The 17408-nt window shown below is 54.4% G+C and overlaps 1 protein-coding gene across 1 annotated transcript; it reads left to right on the top strand.

Annotated features, from left to right (window-relative positions):
- The first annotated feature begins 1721 nt into the window (after positions 1-1721).
- On the top strand, positions 1722-15269 carry PCYOX1L (prenylcysteine oxidase 1 like). Its single transcript, XM_045437542.1, has 6 exons — positions 1722-1872; positions 5555-5761; positions 7672-7846; positions 9429-9640; positions 11750-11890; positions 12375-15269. The coding sequence occupies exons 1-6, from the start codon at positions 1785-1787 to the stop codon at positions 13034-13036; spliced, it is 1485 nt and encodes a 494-aa protein (XP_045293498.1). The 5' UTR covers positions 1722-1784; the 3' UTR covers positions 13037-15269.
- The last annotated feature ends 2139 nt before the right edge of the window (positions 15270-17408 follow it).

The raw sequence follows: 17408 nt of genomic DNA, 5'->3' as shown, positions 1-17408 counted from the left end.
AAGACTGTGAAAATAAGCCCACAAAAAAGAGGGGAAGAAGAACCAGGAAGTGAAGTGTCTAAGGGTTTGTTGGTTGGGGGGAGGAGGGGGTCATGCATATTTAGGATAGGTTGTAAACCTATTGTTAACTAGACAGCACAGCTTTTATGTGGTATTTCTGAAAATGAATCATCTCACTTCTCACACGTATCAAAAACTACAAGAATCAGATTAAGTCAGCACATAAGAGAGCTTAGTCACAAAGTGATTGATGAATGCTGTCTAACAAAAAATTTAAGGGAATATCTTGAGTCACTGGGAATGAACTTAAAAAGTTTGGCATTGGGCAGGGGGGGCACCTGGGGGGCACCTGGGTGGCTCATCCAACTTGGTTTCAGCTCAGGTCATGATCTCACCGTTCTGTGAATTCAAGCACTGCATCGCTGCTTGGGATTCTCTGTCTCCCTCTGCACCTCCCTCGATCACGCTCGCTCTCTCTCTCAGAAATCAATAAACTTAAAAAAAAAGTTTTCCTTTCTGAAATAGCATTGCCAAAAAGATTTTTTTTTTTAAGATTATAAGAAACGCATGTTTGTTCATCTACCACTTGACTAGTAATCCAGTTTGGCCTTGTTGAGACTCACAAAGCCGACTTAGAATCCCAGCCATATGCTCTTTTACTATTCTCTGAATCCTTTCAGTTTCTTCTTTTAGCCATAATCTGACTGGATAAATATGGGTTTTCCTTATTTATCATGAAACTCATTCCCAACTTTATTTTCTGCTAGAGGAATCTGCCCTTCACGGTGAAAAGTACTAACCACGCTGCGCTGCTCTTGTTTTCTTAGAGGGTGAAAATGGGAGCTTATCCTTCCTTACTACCTTTCCTCCCCCTGAGAAGAGACTAGATGAAATCTTTCCCTCTTTTTTTTTTTTTTTTTTTTTTTTTTGATATTTCTTTTTTGAGAGAGAGAGACAGAGAATTAACAGGGGAGGGGCAGAGAGAGGGGGAGTCACAGAATCCAAAGCAGATTCCAGGCTCTGAGCTGTCTGCACTGGGCCCAACAGGGGTCTTGAACTCAGGAGCCAGGAGATCATGACTTGAGCTGAAGTCGGTCGCTCAACCGAAGGAGCCACCCAGGCGCCCCCCGCGCCTTTGTTTAAGTAGAAGGCAGAGGTACAAACTGTATGTAGAAACTGCAAATACACGTCGGTAACAGCAGTCTCGAAAGCATCTGGCTCGTTTCCACGCATGCAGCGGGTAGCGCCTGGCCACCATGGCTGCACGCCTGGTCAGCAATTTGCTGCACTTGCAGACACTGCCGAGCGGTATCATGTCCCTTATCTCACGTGATTGTCACAACCACTTAGAAAGGCAGAGCAGGGAAACCGAATGAGACACAGAGAAGGCACGTGAGAGAGCTAGTAACTCGCAGCGGCTGGGCTTGAACCGAGGCAGTCAGAGCTTCGGGTCTCCCTCCCGTCAGGGTCCCCCGCAGTGGGGCCCTGGTCCTGATGCTGTTCGGTCGAAGCGCGCACACCTGCGCGTGGGCAGGACGAGCCAGCCAATGAGGAAGCCGCATCGAGGAGGCGGGACGGGGAAGCTGCTAATGACAGAGCCTGCCCGAGAGGGATGCAGCTAATGAGGGCCTCTTGCTGGAGAAAGACGGCCGCTCGCCCAATGAGAGGCTGTGACCGGCGGGCTGAAGGCGGAACAGCCAGTGGGGCGCCGGGGCGGGGCGGCGAGCCCAGCGCCAACCCGCGAGCGACCGAATCCCGGCGTGCAGCCCGGATCGCCGCCCGCCATGGCCCGCGCTGCCCGGCTCCTCGCCGCGCTGGCCGCGCTCCTGGCCGCCGCCGCCACAGGCGGAGATGCCCGGCCCAGCAAAATCGGTGCGGGAAGGACAGGGTGGGGGGCTGCGCGGGGGAGGGCTGCGAGGGAAAAGGGATCGCAGCAGGGAGCTGCCGGGTGGGGGAAGGGGAGGGAAACTGGGCGAGGGAGGGGTCTTCCGGAGAGGAGCTGGCTGGGGAAGAGGCGAGGGACTGAGAGTGGGCGAGGAAGGGGACCGGCAGTGGGCAAGGTGCTGATCCCGGGTGGCGTGGGCATGTGGCGACGCCTGTCTGGGGCTGGAAAAGAGGCTCGGGGCAGGACTGGCCACAGATCTCACCAGAAGGTCCACGGACATTAAGCATCTACGGTGGACCTGGCTCTTTGCCAGGTGCCCCGATGGATGACAGAGAGGACTGGGTCTGGGTGATGTCATTCATGAATGAAGGCTTATTGAGGGCCGTCAGTGTAGCAGGCACAGTGCTCCGTAGCTCCTGTCTGGAGGAGAGACGGCGCAATACAAGGGAAGTCGGTGGTAAGGCCGAGAAGGTACCCTGATAGGGAGAGCATTTCCACCCACCCCTTCAGGCCTCTGGGAGGCCTCTGGAGGCTTCCTAGGAGTAACATCTAAGCCAAAACCTCAGGGAGAATAGGAGACCGAGCCCGTGGTAGGTCTAGTGGAGATAGATCTGTTGGACGACAGGGAAGAACTTTTAACAGCAGTCATCTTGGTTTTTATTACAATGTTTCATTTTGAAAAATTTCGAACATGGGCAAAGTTGAAAGAACTGGATATACAGTGATCATCTATGTACTCGCCACCAAGATTCTGCCAGTAGCAAACTGCTACTGTACTTGCATTATTACCTAATTATCACCCACCCGTTAACTTGATGCATTTCAAAATAAATCGCGGACATCGGGGCACCATGCTAAATACTCCATCGTGCATATCACTGCATATCACTGGCTCGAGTTCCCTATTTGTTTGCAGTTTATTTCTCGTCACAGTTGTCACTTTAACTCTACATGACTCCCAAAGGTGTTCAAGCTCCCTCACATATAAAATTCCCATGGGCAGAGATGCTAGGCTTCTGGGGGGGGGGGGGGGGGGGACAGAGCCCTACTCCACGAAGCTGCCCTCTCTGTACCCTTGTTGGCAGGGAAGCATGTCCCGTGGGAGCACCACAGACTTACTGGGCTAGGACAGGGCTAAGGTTCCTTTGGATTACAAAACCACAGCTCAGGCCATGAAGAGGTAAGACAGACAAACCTGCCAGGACTGAGAGTTTAGGGCTTTCCGGGGAGAGAGAAATCCTGAGAGCTAGAGAGGTTAGAGAAGGTGGATTTTGAGCCAGGCTTCGAAAGATGGGGAAGTCAGGCAGGCCGTGTCTGGAGGTGCGGGGCCCTCCCCCATCTCTCAAAAGTGGGCAGCAGAGTTCACTGAGTCTTTCCAGCTGGCCCTGCCCACCTGGCCCCAGGGGTCACCCAGGGCAGGACGTTGGGCAATGCCAAGATGCCCCGTAGCTTTTTTGACTGTACTTAGCTGTCTGACAAAAGCTTGACTTCGCCCTTGGTGATTTGGACTCTACACACGAGAATGAGGAAACTTCCTGTGAGGAGGGCTTCACCCTCGGACTGCTGGGGGGTCAAATCTGAATACCTCAGTGTGGTTTTGGACCCTTTAAACGCCTCACCCCCGACCCCCCCTCCCAGTTCCACATGCCCATGTCACTGTGGAGAGTGTTTCTGCTGCCTGGCAAAGCCGACTGTCCAAACGTTATTTCCCCTGTGGAGCCTGGTCTGCATATCCTCAGGCAGAATTCACTGCTTCCTCTTCAGGATTCCCTGGAACCCTGTTGCTTCACTTGGTCACACGTTGTCCTAGCTCATTGTCCATGAGTCTGTCTGCCCACTCCCTGCATGAGCTCAGGAGGACAAAAGCCTTGCTTGATTCGCTTGTGCCCCAGCACATCTTATCATGGACTAGAGAGTGGGCGTCAGGTTGTGGGGGTCGGATGAGCTGGTTCTCGATGGGGTGAGCTCTTCCGCTTCCCTATAGCCCTGTGGGCGGCTTCCAGGCCTCGTGAGAGTAGTTCCTCTGAAAAATGGGTAATTTGGGACTCCGCCGCAAATGGAGGGGAAGGGAGCACACCGCTTTGTAAAGGTTAAGGGCATTCTTGAAAATGGCTTTGTCAACACTGGAAAGGAGGAAGTGGTTTGTTTTTTTCAACATGCAGCAAATCCTTAGCTTTACCGCCTGCCAGGATCTGGGGGCATAGTGAGCCGCGCCCGGTCCTTAAACGAGGAGAGTGGAGGATAGTGTGCAAGGGCGAGCCCCAGGGTAGGAACGTGTGCTGCAGGGATATGTGGGAGTGACACCTGACTTGTCTGCGGTGAGCCCGGGAAGCCAAGCTACAATTACAGGCGGGGGCCACAGAAGCAGCGAGGTGAAAGGTGACAGCATTCCTGAGCAGTGCAGGCAAAGGCACAAGTGTGAGACAGGCAAGTCAAGGCAGACAAGAAGCTGGAGTGTTGGGCAGTGGGGCGGGGAGTAAGGCCGTGGAGGCCAGATCATAAAGAACCCTGTAGTTTTGCCTTCTTGACAGGAGCTGGTGGTCCGTCATGGGTCCAACATGGGTCTAGTGCAGACAGATCACACCAGATTTGTCTCACTTTCTTTTTGGACCGAGTTCCACGACTGTCAGATGAGAGGGAACCTGTGTCTCAGATACGTGGTGGGCAAACAGTGTGGGTAGTGTGGCTTTCCAGTTCCATAGCCTCACAGCTGCTCTGCTGGCTTTGCACCATGCTATTCAGCATTAGCATCGAGATTAGGATCTGCCTGGACCGTGGTTCCTAGGAGCACCTCAGAGCCCACGTTGCCAGTGAAACGTTTTTATCAGTGACTTGGATGAGAACACTCACGGCATATGAACCAAGTTTAGAAATGGCAGGAAGGCAGGAGGCATAGGAAAGACAGTGGATAATAAGATCCAGAAAGACCCCAGAGCCAAAACTTTGGAGCAAGACTCCAGGCCGGTATACAGTGCCCGGCATGGTAGTGAGCAACCCGTCACAGGGTGTATTCCAGTCTTGGCAAACACAGATGTAAAAGAGATTTAAGTGCCAGGTGGTAGGTTGCATTAGACCAGTCGTTGGCTGACGTCTTCAGGAAAGGGCCAGAGAATAAATAGTTTAGGCCTGCCACCATAGCATGAAAGCAGCCATAGACCCGCTACAGAGAGTGTGGCTGTGTTCTGATAAAACTTTATTTGCAAAAACAGGCGTGGGCCTGGATTTGGCCCATGGGCTGTAGTTTGCCGACCCGTGGGTTGAGTTTCCAAACACTGTTCTAACCTAACAGTACCTGTCAGTGACCAAGTTTTCACCAGTTCATAGTGAAAGAAAAACAGGGACAATGTAACGAGTTTGTGTAAGATTAAATGTATTCGCTTTAAATGATCCTCCAGGATTTTGAGATTTCTTTCCTGCTCTTTGTGCTGCCAACGTGTCCCTTTCATGACAAAAGGAGGGTTACTAGGTGACAGTTTTCAGGTTGTCCTTTGCTCTTTTTTGATAGCTTTACTAAACACTAGCCTGCAGATTTCCTTTTCGAGATGTCATAAGCCGATGAAACGCAAGGGCCTGGGAGCCACCACCCAGGAGGCCGCGAGGGTGGCACCTGTATCCTCACGGCCTCGCTCTCTGTCTCTCCCCTCGTCTGCCTCCCGGGCCTGCTGACAGCCGTGGTGGGGGCCGGGATCGGGGGCTCTGCCGTGGCCCATTTCCTCCAGCAGCACTTCGGCCCCCGGGTGCAGATCGACGTGTTCGAGAAGGGGACCGTGGGCGGCCGCCTGGCCACCATCTCAGTCAACAAGCAGCACTACGAGAGCGGGGCCGCCTCCTTCCACTCCCTGAGCCTGCACATGCAGGACTTCGTCAAGCAGCTGGGTGAGTGCACCGTCCCGGGGCTCCAGCACACAGCACCCGAGGCTGGCGGCAGCCTTTGGGCTCTTCCCAGATCGCCCCGAAGGTCAAGGCCGGAAGGTCACGTAGCCCAGTCTCCTCATTTTACAGATGGAGCAGCTGAGACCAGGGAGGGGAAGGCACTTGCCTGAGGTTACGCAGTGAGTTCGTTGCAGAGCCCGGATTAGAGCACGGGCCAGTTTCCTTCCCTTTCAATTTGCTGCCTCTCAGTAGCCATAATCTTACGGCTTCCACCTGCTGTGTGCTTGCCAGGTACCCAACATCCTTCTAGGCGGTGTGTAGGCATTACCTCACCTCCAGTCCTCCCTCCTGCAAGACCGGGGTTGTATCTCCTGAGGAAACGGAGGCTCAGAGGGTGTCTACACCTTGGCTGGGGCCCCGCAGCTAATGAGTAAGAGAGCTGGATTCAACCCCAGCAGCATGTAGCAAAGCCACAAAGACACACACTGTTTGACGCACCAACTCGGCTTCTCAGAAGGGATCCCGCAGGTGTACTTGAAGATGTGCTAAATGGCATGCACACAGGGTCATTCATTACAGTGTTGTTTGTAGTAGCAAAAGGTTGAAAATATCCCACGTGCCCACCCACTGGGGTCTGAGAGTAAATATTAAGTAGCCAGCAGACTGTTCAGCAGGCAGATTGAGGAAGTCCTTTATGCCCAAGTATAGAACAATCTACAAGACACAGTACGTCAGGATGGTGCAGAGCAGTGTGTGGAGGGTGGGGGTAGGAGGAGGAAGAACCCCCTAGATATATACACGTATGAGTGTTTGCAGAAAACATCTCTGGAAGGATGCTGAAGGAATGTTGCCCTTGGGATGGGGGAGCTTAGTGGCTCAGGGACAGGAGTAGGAGGGAAATGTACAAAAACCTGTGGCTTGGGGCAGGTCTGTAACCTCTAAGCCTCGGTTTCTGCATCTTTAACTGGGATGCTGTCACCTGTTCTGCCTCTTCCCAGGCTGAGAGAGGATAAAGTGAGTTGCTTAAGTCTCAGGGCTCTGTGAGCTGTAGCATGTGGAAGCTTGCAAAGAGCCGTGAGTCCTTCCGGGCGGTCTTGGTGTCCAAGGCCACCGTCCGAGAGCAAGCCCTGCAGCTGTCAGCCCCTGGACATTCCGGGATGACATCTGAATTTCCCTCCCTCGTGACTGAGTGGATCCCTGTGGAAAAAAAAAAAAACAAAACTGAACTGGCATATTATTTACATTGTCACGTCTTTATTGACTAGCCAGCCCAGTGCATTCATTTACTGTTTTATTTATTTTTTAATGTTTATTTATTTTATTTATTTTTTTTTCAACGTTTATTTATTTTGGGGACAGAGAGAGACAGAGCATGAACGGGGGAGGGGCAGAGAGAGAGGGAGACACAGAATCCGAAACAGGCTCCAGGCTCTGAGCCATCAGCCCAGAGCCTGACGCGGGGCTCGAACTCACGGACCGCGAGATCGTGACCTGGCTGAAGTCGGACGCTTAACCGACTGCGCCACCCAGGCGCCCCAGTGTTTATTTATTTTTGAGACAGAGAGAGACAGAGCACAAACGGGGGAGGGGCAGAGAGAGGGGGAGACACAGAATCCGAAGCGGGCTCCAGGCTCTGAGCTGTCAGCACTCAGACGGGGGCTCGAACTCACGGACCGCGAGATCGTGACCTGAGCCGAAGTCGGACGCTTAACCGACTGAGCCACCCAGGCGCCCCTCGTTCACTGTTTTAAACAAGCAGCAAAGATGAACAAACTGTAGCGTTCATATTCCCTTTAATGGAGCCCGTCCGTTTGCATCCTTTAGGAGGACCCTGCGTTTTGCTTCAGGCACCGCTAGATCTCCTTGGGGGCCCCGTGAGAGGGACCTGAGGGGCTCCTCCCTGTCTCCCTCAGGGCTGAGGCACCGGCGAGAGGTGGTGGGCAGGAGCGCCATCTTCAGCGGGGAGCACTTCGTGCTGGAAGAGACGGACTGGTACCTGCTGAACCTCTTCCGCCTCTGGTGGCACTACGGCATCAGCTTCCTGAGGCTGCAGATGTGGGTGGAGGAGGTCATGGAGAAGTTCATGAGGTACGGTGGGGCAGGCCGCAGGCAAGGCCTTCTGGAGGGAGGGAGGAAGAGAGACGGGGAGGGACCCAGCTGGACTGTAAATTGTCGAGAAGGAAAAGGGACTTCCTTGCGCGCGTGTGAGAGCCCCGCACGGCGCGGGGATGGGTCTCTGGTGTTGCCGCACTAGCGTTCCTTCCTTCCGCTGAACTGATGATGAATTAAGAGCCTGGGTTGCAAATACAGCCACCTGCAGGGGGCGCACCGAGGATGTGAATGAGTGCAATAGAGAGGGGCCAGAGAAGAGGAGGGAGCAGGTGCCCTGAGGAGCAAGGCCCCACCGAAGGGGGCAGCCAGCTGTGGCCGCGTGGCAATGCTGACCTCATGTGGCGAGATCTTCCAGTTTTTTGGAAGAAGCTAGAAATCCAGAGTTATGTGTGAAATCTGGTTTTTCAATACATGCAACCAATTCATCTTATAAATAAGCGAAATGAAGCATGTATAGGCCTCACGCAGCCTGTGGGCCACCCGCTTACAAGCCCTGCTGTCCCCCAGCTTCCCCATCTAGAACAAGCTCCTTTTTTCACCACTTCCCTCCTCCCTGGGTCCCGGTCTCCTCCCCGACCCCTTCAGATAATGAGCACAAGTGGTCCAGTGTCACTCTGTCCACTTCCCACAGTTCACCCACTCGCTGGTTGGCACCCCAGCTCTCCGCTGTATGTCCTCCCCGCCTCCTGGCCCAGAGGCGGTCATTCAAGATGGCCCCCTGGCCTCCTCCACTTTCCCCACCTCCTCAGCTACGCCTTTCATGGCACTTCTTATATTTTCCAGGTGTCCCCCAAAGGTTATGTCCTTACCCCTCTTGTTTCTTCTTTTCTCTCCCCTGTCAATTTTACCCAAACCGACAACGCTGAGTTTTTTCTTTCGCGGGAGAGGAACTCTGTCTGGACGTCCCATTGACGATCAGAGTCAACACGGTTACAAAGCAGCCCAGGCAGAGGCAGTGTTTCAAGGACCAGTACCTCTGGAAATCTACCAGCAGATGAGTCCCAGCAACCGCTAGTCCCTGAGACCGGGAGGGGGGGAGATGTGGAGGGACGAGACGGGAGCTCGGGGCTGCGTGAGAGCCTGTTGGATGGAGCCGGACAGGAGGCCAGTCTGGGCTAGCACAGAGCATGACAACGTTGGCATGAGACAGGCGCCATCGGGTCCAGTGTGGCCCCAGAAGCCAGCGCAGAGCCAAAGCCGCTGCAGACGGGGCAGCGTCTGTGGGGACGGGCTGTGGCCCACACTGCCCGGCAGTCGCCCCCCCCAAGTGAGAAGTGGGCTGTGCCCTCACAGGGGTGCCAGAGTCGTCATTTAGCAGAGCCGTGATGTGAAGCCAGGTCTAGTGGGATTCCAGGGTGTCCGCCCCCCCCTCTGCACTGTCGCTGTGGCTGGGAAAGGACCGTCAGAGTCAGCAAACGGGCCAAGTAATCAGCCTTCTCTCCCCCCTACACGGAGAGGAGGGGCAGGTCCCTGCTGGGGCTCTCGGGTGTGGTGAGCCAGCAGTGGGCGGTTAGCCAGAAGGCCTTTCGGCACAAGGGCTCCTCTGCGTGTCTTCTAGGATCTATAAGTACCAGGCCCATGGTTACGCCTTCTCAGGCGTGGAGGAGCTGCTCTACTCGCTGGGCGAGTCTGCCTTCGTCAACATGACCCAGCGCTCCGTGGCCGAGTCCCTGCTCCAAGTGGGCGTCACTCAGCGCTTCATCGACGACGTCGTCTCTGCAGTCCTGCGGGCCAGCTACGGCCAGTCCGCGGCGATGCCCGCCTTTGCCGGTGAGCCTCTGGCCCTCGGCCTGCCTCCTGCCCTTCCCCTGACCCACAGCGCCCGGAAGGGGCTGGGCTCCCCGTAATAACCTCACTTTTACCAGGCCTGGTTGCCTAAGCACCTTATTGCCTCAACCCTACTTGATTCTGGCCATCAGTCCTCCAGGCTGGCAGGAGATAGTGTTCACCCCACTTCTCAGATGGCGAAAGGAAAGCTGAGATCTAAGGTCCAGTGTGTTTCCACCACTGAGTTTCAGGAACTGCCCCACTGGGGCCTCGGAGCCCCCGGGTACTCCTCCGTCAGCGCGTCTCCTCTCCCCAGCTCGTTACTGGGGCCAGGGGGCATGTGCACGACCTGCGCAGGCTGGGTCCATCCCTCCTCCTAGGCTGCTGACGTGGAAGGTTCAGGTTCACGGTCCTCTTCTCGACCACTCACGCTTCCACCCGCTGGCTCCTGAGCATGACCTCCAGCCCAGACCTCCCTCCAGGACTGCACATTCACCAGGTGCCTCCACTGGGAGGCCTGGCGGGCACTCAGCGTGGCCAGACCTGAACGCCTGACCCTTCCCCTCAAGCCCGCCTCCCCTGCGGTCTTCCCAGCTTGGTTGGTAGTAGCTCCTCTGTGTGGCTCCAGCCAAGACCTTGACTCGTTCTTTCTCTCATATCCACCACATGGTATGTCAAGAAATCTCATCTGCTTTGCCTTCCGCATATATCCAGGGTCTGGCTGCTTCCCCCCGCCATTTCCTCCCTGACCTGGATTACTACAGGTCTCCCGCCAGGCCCCTCTCCCCGCCCTCCTGCCCCCTTCCCCCTGCGGGCTCAGCTGCAGGATCCTTTTAAAACAAAAGACACATCATGTCAGGCCTATGTGTAAAACTCTGTTAAGGGCTCCCGCTTGCCTTCAAGTAAAACCCAGAGCCCTTCCAGTGGCCTTCAAGGCACCGCCTGGCCTGGGCCCCACCACCTACCTGCTCATTCATCCCCGCTCCAACCACTCCGGCCTCCTTTTCATGCCTCCAGCGTTCCAGACACACCCCTATCTTGGGGCTTTTGGGTGGCCCTCCCTCCACCTGGAACATTCTTCTCTGGTAAACTCTTGCTCCCCACCATGTCTTTGTGCAGACGTTCCTTTTCATGGAAGCTACCCTGCCACCCCACTCCTGCCCGCAGCAGGGCCAGTCCCCCTACCCTGTGGCCATCAGCTTCTAGCTGCCTATTTAATCTACTCCTTTCATCTCTTCCCACTAGGAGGTAGGCTTCCCAGGGGCGGGAAGCTCTGTCTCCTTTGTTTACTGGGTATCCCAAACACTTAGAAAAGGGACTGGACCTTTGGAGGCACTCAGCCCATTTTTGTTGGCTAAATGAATGAAAAGGTTTGTATTTAGCAAGTACCTCCCACGGCCAGCCAGCCGGGCTGCTGTTCCTCTGGCTGTTGGCATGGTTACCTCCCTCCCAGCCTTCAGGTCCTGCCAAGTGTCCCCTCAACGAGGCTGTCCTGCTCCCTCTTCCAGTACTTGTGTGTATCCTTCAAGATACAATTCATATACCACACAATTCGCCCCTTTATTTTTTTTTAAGGTTTTATTTTTAAGTAATCGCTACACCCCACGTGGGGCTCGAACTCACAACCCCGAGATCAAGAGTTCAGTCACCGACTGAACCAGCCGGGTGCCCCCAGTCCACCTATTTAAAGTGAACAATTCAATGGTTTTGAGTGGTGTAGCCATCATCCCAGTCAATTTTGGAATACTCTCGTGGCCTCCAGAAAATCCCATAACCGTGGCCATCACTTCCCCAGTAACCCCCTGCCGTCTAACCCTGGGCAACCACAAATCGACTCTGTGTTTCTATGGATTTGCCCCTTCTGGGCGATCTGTGTAAACAGAATCTTACAATCTGTGGTCTTTTATAGCTGGCTCTTGCCTTGAGCATATTTTGACTTCATAGCATTGTAAAGTTTGTTGTATTTGTGGGTGTGTGTTGTCTCTCATTGTCCGTGTTGGGGAAGTCGGGCCTGAGAGGGAGGGCTCAGCGGGCAGGATGGTGCCGGACTCTCCAGCCACACAGCCCAGTGGTTCTGAGAACCCACTGGCCGCTCTCCCCCGCTTTGCCTAGGAGCCATGTCGCTCGCTGGGGCCCAGGGCAGCCTGTGGTCTGTGGAGGGAGGCAACAAGCTGGTTTGTTCCGGTCTGCTGAAGCTCACCAAGGCCAATGTGATCCATGCCACAGTGACCACTGTGACCCTGCAACAGACAGGTGAGTGAGCAGAGCACGGGGTGTGGCCACTCCATTCCTAGACCCGTGCTCACTTCCACCACTCTGCCCCTAAGCCCTGGTCTTTGATCTGCGGGGGAGCGGTTCCGACAAACCCGTGGAAAGCCCCGGCACTGCCGAGTGACGCCAGAGGGCACTGTCGTCCTGAGTCAAATGTCAGAGCCAGAAAGCTGAGACTTGCCTTCATCTAGCCCAGTTCGTTTGACCACGGAGGACTTCGAGCCACAGCCTTGCCCAAGTTCCTCCAGCTAGTCCACAGCAGAGCTAGAGCCAAAGCTCAGGTCTCCTGACTCCCAGTCCAGTGCTCACCCTGCAGCCACACCGGCATGGAAAGCCCAGGACCCACCATCTGGACGGCCCAGGTGCACGGGAGTCTCATCCCCTCAGCACTAGGCCCCAGGGGGAGATCAGTGGGTAGAAACCGAGAAATAAATCGATTTTTGTGCTCTATTCTCTCTCCTTCCAGAAGGGAAGCCCTTGTACTATGTAGAGTATGAGAACGAGGTGGGCAATGGCTCTGACTTCTACGACATAGTGGTCATCGCCACCCCCCTGCACCTGGACAACAGCAGCAGCACCATCAGCTTCGAAGGCTTCGACCCGCCCATTGATGCCGTCCAGGGCCCTTTCCAGCCCACCGTCGTCTCCTTGGTCCATGGCTACCTCAACTCTTCCTACTTTGGTTTCCCCGACCCTAAGCTTTTCCCCTTTGCCAGCATCCTCACCACGGATTTCCCCAACTTCTTCTGTGCCCTGGACAACATCTGTCCCGTCAACATCTCGGCCAACTTCCGGCGGAAGCAGCCTCAGGAGGCAGCCGTTTGGCGAGTGCAGTCCCCCAAACCCCTCCTCCGGTCCCAGCTGAAGACCCTCTTCCGCTCCTATTACTCGGTGCAGACGGCCGAATGGCAGGCCCACCCCCTGTACGGCTCCCACAGCGGCCTCCCACGCTTCGCCCTCCACGACCAGCTCTTCCACCTCAATGCCCTGGAGTGGGCGGCCAGCTCCGTGGAGGTGATGGCCGTGGCTGCCAAGAACGTGGCCCTGCTGGCCTACAACCGCTGGTACCAGGACCTAGACAAGATTGACCAGAAGGATCTGATGCACAAGGTGAAGACTGAGCTGTGAGGGCTCTGGGGAGATCCCGGAAGGTCCATCCCCGCCGACGATAGATCACCCCCGCTAGCGGCCACGGTCGGGCAGGCTGCGCTCCCCCGCCAGGCCTCGCTCCGGCCCCTCGTGTGTCAAGCTGCTTCTCCTTCCGGCGTGGGTCCAGGTGGCCCGCTCTCTGCCTCTCTATCTTAAGGACTCTCACAGTGTTTGCTTCTTTTTAAGGGGGAGAATGAGAGAAGGGAAGGAAATTCCAGCCCGTGTATTCATTTTATTTATTTTTTTTAAGAAGAAATAAAAATGCACCCTCTCCAGCTGCTTCTGATTGGGTTTTCTAACTAGAATACGGGGATCATTGGGAGGAAATACGGGGAAAGAACTATGAACCAGATTTCTTTATTGTTTTTCATTGCCTACTCCCAAAATGTGTGTGAGGCAATACCTACAATGAAATACAGGTACCAGACGGTTACAAATAAAGTAGAAGGGAAGATGAGAAAACATCAGACATGATCAAAGCTTCCTCTGTACTGTGCGCTTGCTAGATGTGAGGTGCTTAGCTGACAACTTACTAGACACCAGCCAAGCCTCTCAACAACACTGCATGTCGGGAGACATGACTGGTAGGACCTAAGGAAGAGATGGTGACCTCAGTGGAGCTGTTGGGATAGCTCTGAGCTTCCTGACATCCAGTGGGAAAAGGGAAATATACCAGGCCATAGGAAGAGAAAAGCTTTTCCTCGGCACCTGGAAGAGTTGGCCATTGTGTCCATTATGCAAGGGTCGAAGAGTGATAGAGTGGACCTTTCTTGCAAGAATACCGGTTCCTAGGTGGTGGAGGCTGGTCCAAAAATATCCTTCAAGTAGATGGAGGCCCAAATTGGCTTTGAAGTTGTTTTTGCTGTGCTGAGGTGATGGTTGTGTCAGTGAAGAAGACGGTGCCTTTAAAGTGCACGTAGCACGTACCTATCGGTTATTATAGGAATTATGAAGCTGGCGCATCGGTAAGAATGTTCTACCTCTGGTTGAAGTAGTAGGAAACCAATCTTAAAGTGGCTTCGGCAATAAAAAGAGGTTTTATTGGTTATGAGAGTCCAGACACAGGGCACAGGGCAGGCACCAGCTCTGTGCTGTGCCAGCGCCGTTTTTTCTCTCCTGGTCCAGGATGGCTGCCAAGAGCGCCCAGGGGCAGCGCTGAGTGTTCACAGTCGGCTCTGAGCCAGCTGGGCAGTGGGCCCCTGCTGAAGCAATTCTCTGTGACCGAGCAAATGCCGCGTGCTAATTGGTTTAAGACTCAGCTGCTGGACCAGTAATAGGGACACAGGGGATGAGACGAAGCTAATTGGCTTAGAAGAGTCAGGTCCCTCCCCTGGAGCAGCCTTATCCAGACTACAAGTTAGGAGAAGCGGAAAGGGGGTTGGCACTCTGTCAACCACGTGCAGGGTGGGGCTGTGCCCTCCCCCTCTTCTCAGGGCCAGTGGAATCAATATGTAATGACATCCTTTCATGGTCTGTGTTTGGAATGAAGATGCCACGGGCTGTCCTATTGTAACTGATGATCATTGGTATCCGACCAAGGCCAGTTTCAACCTTGTCCCTGGTAACCATCCCTCCCTTGCATCCCTAAGGAGGTACGCACAGAAGAGGCAAACGAGGACAATTACATCTGATCCCCAGTCCTCAGCTGGGACTTTGGCTGGTTCTTCAGAAACTTCCTTTATCTGGGTAGACAGGCCTGAACAGCTCAGAACCAAAGCAGGCCAAAGTGCCCATGCTGACAGCTGGCCTGCTTCCCCGAGTCCAAACCTGAGACCTGGATCTCACCACCTCTCTGCCTGCAAGGAAAAGCCAGAGATTCCTGAATATAGGAGACGGGATCATAAGTTCCAGCAGGAAGCCTTGGCCCCAGGGCCCACCCCAGCCTTCTCAGACCAGGACAGAAGCCCCCAAGGGCCCACAGCCCTCTGGGAGAAGAGAGAGCATTTGCAGAGACAGCCCTATAATTTGCCAAACAGAGCAGGAAGGAGGCCACACTCATACTCAGTGGTCCTGGGGCAGTGTGGTGGACATTTAAAACTCTTTGCAGGGTCTCCATCCCTACAGCAGGTGACCTAAGCAAAACTTGAACACTTGGGGGTATGGGAGGTGGTGGAGGATAGAGCTGGGGGTGGCTAAAGAATGGGAGGGGCGAGAGGAATGCCTTGCTCCCGACGCACCATTTTTTTTTTTTTTAACGTTTATTTATTTTTGAGACAGAGAGAGACAGAGCGTGAACGGGGGAGGGTCAGAGAGAGAGGGAGACACAGAATCCGAAACAGGCTCCAGGCTCTCTGAGCACACAGACCGACGCAGGGCTTGAACTCAGGGACCGTGAGATCATGACCTGAGCGAAGGTCAGACATTTAACGGACTGAGCCACCCAGGCCCCCCCCCCCCCCCACTCGACATACCTTTGAAGGAGCAACAAGAGCTGGGGCAAACCTTGGGCTCCCCCTAGAGGCCTCTGTGCATGCGTGCATGCATGCATTCAGCATGCATTCATGCATCCAGCCCTGCACTCTTTTTGCACTGGACACCGTGCTGAGTGCTGGAGATGAGGATAAGGCCCCTATGCTCATGGAGTGGGGGGTTCTTACCAGACAGTGCAAAAACATGAGCCACACACAGACTCGAACCAAAGGAGGTTCCTGGGCACAGTGTAGACCCAGCTCTCTCCTTGGACCTCCAAAGGTCCTGAGCTCCCTGCTGCTGCCTTTAAACCAGGGGACTAGAAAGGGCCAGCTGCCAGCCCAGGCTCCCAAGGCCAAGTTCCTAAGCTGCAGAATGGTAACACTGGGAAAGACCCCGAAGATCCGAAATCCCATCTGCTTGTTTCACAGACGAGAATACCGAAGCCCAGAAAGTTAGGAAAAGGCAACATCCATATAAAAGTAACCGGCACTTACTGAGGATCTCTGTGTGTCTGATGCTCCAGTAGGAGAACAGCCTGTCCCACCCGGATGAGGAGTCTCCGCCCCCCAATCCCTATGCCCCAGGGAACTCGAGTCTCCCACGAGAGCAACCATCCTGCAGCTCAGTTCTTCCCACGCCTGCACCCCACCACAAGGCCTTGACGCTGTGGGTCCCTCGTGCGCTGCTGAAGTCTTACTAAGGCCTGGAGAGCAGGCTGTGGGGCCTCACAGGCGAACAACCCCTGGGGAGGAGGGCCGGCTGCTGGAGGCATCAGCTTGGGCTGGCACATGAAGTCTATTTTCCATGTGTCTGGAACCAGTCCAAAGCTTCCTGGGGTAATTTTAACCAGTATCCGCTCTAGAACAATACCAAAAAAGGTAAGTTGCTTACCACCCCAGACAGGCTCATACCTAATCATTGCCCTTTCATGAATTGGACTCTTAAAACCTTCAGAGCTAAAACTGCTTTAGGCACTGAAGGAAGAGTCGCCAAGCAAAGTGGCCCTCTATTGGCTGTTGGCCCTCCTGTTGAAATTAACCCTGAAGTGCCAGCTGTTCTTAACCTCACAAAATAGCCTGAGCCCCTCAGCTGTCTTGGGGGAGGGAAGGTATTTTTAGACCCTGGAACAACTGGTTTAGGACTAGCTGTGGGGGGCTAGGAGGTCAGGGGGAGGATTGAATTGCAAGGAGGTAATGGGGGGAGCGGGGACTTATCCAAAGGGCAGGAACCAGCAGGGGTTTAACGACAAGGCAGTCCACACTGCCTTTCTGATCAGCAAAGTATCTTGATATAAGCCAGCGGTTCTCCAAGTTCTCCAAGTGTAGCCCCCGGACAAGCAGTTATCACCCGGGAACCACTGCGTTGGAAATGCGAAGTCTCAGCTCCCACCTGGAACCCCTGCACGTGGGGCCCCCGCGATCTGTGTTTTAACCAGTACTCCGGGTGATTCTGGCGCTAGCTAACGTTTGGGAACCGCCGACATCATGAAACCATCTATCCAGATCCCCTTACACATAAGGCTGGAGGAAAGAATGATCGACACGGGTGCTTCCCAACTCTTGAGTGTTTGTTCAAAGCAAGGGATCCCAGCCCGGAAAAATCCATACCCGCGTGAAAGTTTCAGGGGCTGGCTGGCCCAGATTAAAAACCCCCCACTCTCTGGCAACCTGAAGGCTCTTCTCTGGGTCTAGGGCTGACCTGCAGAGAATCTCAGAGCTGAAAGAGCCCTTCTAGTTCACTTACTCTAACCAAAGCAGGATCTGCTCCACAGTATCCATAGAGCTTCAGCATTAGCCGGGCTTTTCCAGAAACCGGAAGCTCCTCGCTTCCCTAAGAGCTTGCTCGCAACCGTCCTTGACTTATCTGGGGGAGAGATGGTGCTTGTTCACTCCTATATAGGTTTATATCAACGAAGCTCCAATAACATAGTTGGAGTAGG

The sequence above is a fragment of the Leopardus geoffroyi genome, chromosome A1 (assembly GCF_018350155.1).
Source record: "Leopardus geoffroyi isolate Oge1 chromosome A1, O.geoffroyi_Oge1_pat1.0, whole genome shotgun sequence".
Classification (NCBI taxonomy): Eukaryota; Metazoa; Chordata; class Mammalia; order Carnivora; family Felidae; genus Leopardus; species Leopardus geoffroyi.
Note: the sequence above shows the minus strand (reverse complement) of the source record. Positions and strands in the feature narration are given on the sequence as shown.